Genomic DNA, 2,869 nt, shown 5'->3' on the forward strand with positions numbered 1-2,869 from the left:
AAAAAAAAGAGTAAAAGTAAGAGGAACAAATATGCAAAATAAATTTACGTTTTTTTTTTTTCGGGGCGTTGATTACACGGCTGAAACTTATTCGGCGGTGAGCTCAATCTCATATTGATTCCCCAGAAGTAATAGTTTCAAACCTACTGAAAGACAAAGATTTTTCAACAGAGGAGACGGGATATCGGGCAGTAGGAGACGATACAAAAAATAAAATGAATACTGGAACGCGTGTACCAGCGTGTAGTGTGCAGGGCTGCCAGGGCTCTGACCACCCGGTCCTGTCCGGGTTTCAGTTGTAGTCAGCACGGCCAGGACAATTAAAAGGGAAGAGAGATGAAAAAAAAAAACTGGACCAAAACAAAACATTGATAAATAAAAAACGATAAAACTGATAATCCACGGTTCTCTACTATGGATGCAGATCTACCCAGTCCTCGCGGACATGTAAGCATCAGCAAATCGAGAAAAAAAAATGCAGATACAGACAACCGGAAAAAAACGTGATAAAACAAACAAACAAGAAAAATAATATCAAACGATAACATCATGCTCATCACGCACATTACAAACACGAGAACCATGCGCAGCGCAAAAGCAAAAAAATATAAGCGAAAAGTACGAACGAAAGAGCAAACAATAACGCAACACGCTCGGTAGCAGGACCTTGAGGATCTGCTTGGGCAGAGCGCGGTCATCCTCCTCCGTGATCTGACTCTGATAGGTGGGCCGCTCGAACACGGGCGGGTTGTCGTTCACGTCTTTCACGTGGATCACGACCGTCGTGTAGTTCTCGCGCAGGTTGTCCGAGGCGGTGAGCCTGAGCTCGTACTGTGTAGGAGAACATAGGGTGAGACATTCGAAGCAGAAGAATGCGATGGCTCCTCATACATCGCTTGTCCTAAGCGCGTCTCGGCGAGAACGCCAGCATACCCTGCAAGAGAGACCTGCGACGGTGATGAAACGAAGGAAAAAAATCAGCAGGAATGATCAAGGTTCCCGTGGCGTATCTGGTCCATGAGCACGTGCGAGTGTGAGTTCGTAATAAAGAATTACGGTAAAGCTCAAAAGAAGAAGAACAACAAAAGGAAATCACTATGCTATTACTTGGGTGACTTCTACTTTCTTGTTTCCTCGCATTCTTTTGCATTTTAGCTTTACCCGGAATGGTTGTATACAAAGCATTGCTTTGTGCAGACTTCTCTGGTGCATACGTTTGTGTTCAGGCAGCTATTGGTCCTTCCTTTCAATTATCCCCATGAAGTGCAGTCACATGAAAAGCCCTCCCCACTTTTTCTCTGGGCCTATGAGCCCGTATGAGCCATAGCCTTGCGTTCAGGACGTTCAGGCATGCAGGCAGCCAGTAGGGCGCACAGACGAGCAGGAGCAGCCGGGTCGGCGGGTGGGCAGTGGCGGTGGCGACGGCGCTCTGATGCCGAAACCCTCGGGGCTGCTACCTCCTCCCCCGCACAAAGGCAACTCCAAGTAGGGCAGAAGAGAGCTGCTGGCGGGTGTAACAACAACATGAGCGACGTGGGCGGGTGTTGCCGCCAGTCAGCTCGGGAGAGAGAAAGAAGGAGAGGGGAACTGCGAAGCTTACGCACTGATCCTGCCGGTGAACTTTTAGTTGTCTTGTCCCCCCCCCCCTCACCGCCACCCTCACCACCCACCCCATCCTGGCCAGACGGCGAGCCGCAGCAGCAGACAAGGAGCGGGCCAAGGACGGCAGGGTGGCCTTGTGACCTCTTCTTAGAGGTGACCTCAGGACCAAAGGGCCGTCCCCATGTCGTGCACGACCACACTGTCCCTGAAGCGCCCGGGGGGATGGGGATGACCGTCTTTAAAGGTACCAGAAAGCGAGGGGGGATCACTCGGGAACACGCCAGCATTTCGTGTAGTATTTCGCGGCTAATTTAGTGTGGTATTTCGCCATGCGTTTCGCGGTGTTTCTTTTGCGAATATAATGTCGCCTCACATTGTAAGATTGTCGGAACAGAGATTCTGTACTGCCGTTTTCTCGCCGAGCGCCGAAGTGCGAGACCGGCTCACAGGTTTGGGCTCAACGGGCGCCTCTCGTTAGGCGCAGCAGACTCCCGCCCCGCCCCGCCCGACTCGAGTCAAGACCTCCATACCCATGCACCCCGCCCCGCCCCACCGCGCCCCAACCTCAAACTAGTTAGAACACCATGGCGCGCGGGGCCCGAGGGTGCGGTGGGGTGGGGCGGAGCGACGGGGCGGGGCACTCGGAGCAGTCAAATGTGTGTGGCCTCGACTCGGCCTGGGCTGGTCTCCGTCGTCGTCACCGCTTGCAGCCGCTTTCGTACTCGCCGCGCCGTCGGCGCCAGCCCCCCGGAGCAGGAAACTTCCGGTAGGAGACTCCGGAGCACAGCGGTTGCAATGTGTGTGTGTGTGTCTGCCCCGGCCCGGCCCGGCCAGACCCCTCGCACATAAAGCAACTTATGTAAGTTGTTCCGAAAGAGGATCCTCATACTCATCCCCCGCTTCGGCAGCAAGGACGGCTGCTGTTCCCCCCTGCCCCCCCCCGTGCCTCCGTGCATGCGAGACGGCTCAAACATCATGCTGTCCCCCCCCCCTGCTCCTCCAACGCCTCATGGCGTTCAAAAGTTGACGCTGAGCAGACGTGACGCTATGTGAGTTCTGCGAGTTCTCTGCTGACGAAAGGGAGGAGAAAGGGGTATGGAGGGGTGCAGCCGGGGGTTCTTCGGCGTTGTTCGGGGTAGCATGGTTGACATGAGGTAAATTGACCCGGAAACGGAGACAGGAAAGGCACTAAAAGAAAGGGCGGGAGAGAGAGGGGAGGGAGAGAGGGGGAGAGAGAGAGAGAGAGAGAGAGAGAGAGAGAGAGAGA

At 54.1% G+C, this 2,869-nt stretch overlaps 1 protein-coding gene across 1 annotated transcript in view; it reads right to left on the reverse strand.

Annotated features, from left to right (window-relative positions):
- LOC127749544 (neural-cadherin-like) overlaps window positions 1-2,869 on the reverse strand; it is a 28,462-nt gene that overhangs the window by 15,420 nt on the left and 10,173 nt on the right. The window contains exon 2 of the mRNA XM_052268124.1: window positions 667-831. Within this exon, the coding sequence (XP_052124084.1) occupies window positions 667-831 (165 nt within the window). The remainder of the gene's footprint in view (window positions 1-666; window positions 832-2,869) is intronic.

Source organism: Frankliniella occidentalis, unplaced genomic scaffold (assembly GCF_000697945.3).
Source record: "Frankliniella occidentalis isolate FOCC.00 unplaced genomic scaffold, Focc_3.1 Scaffold64, whole genome shotgun sequence".
In the NCBI taxonomy this organism is placed as follows: Eukaryota; Metazoa; Arthropoda; class Insecta; order Thysanoptera; family Thripidae; genus Frankliniella; species Frankliniella occidentalis.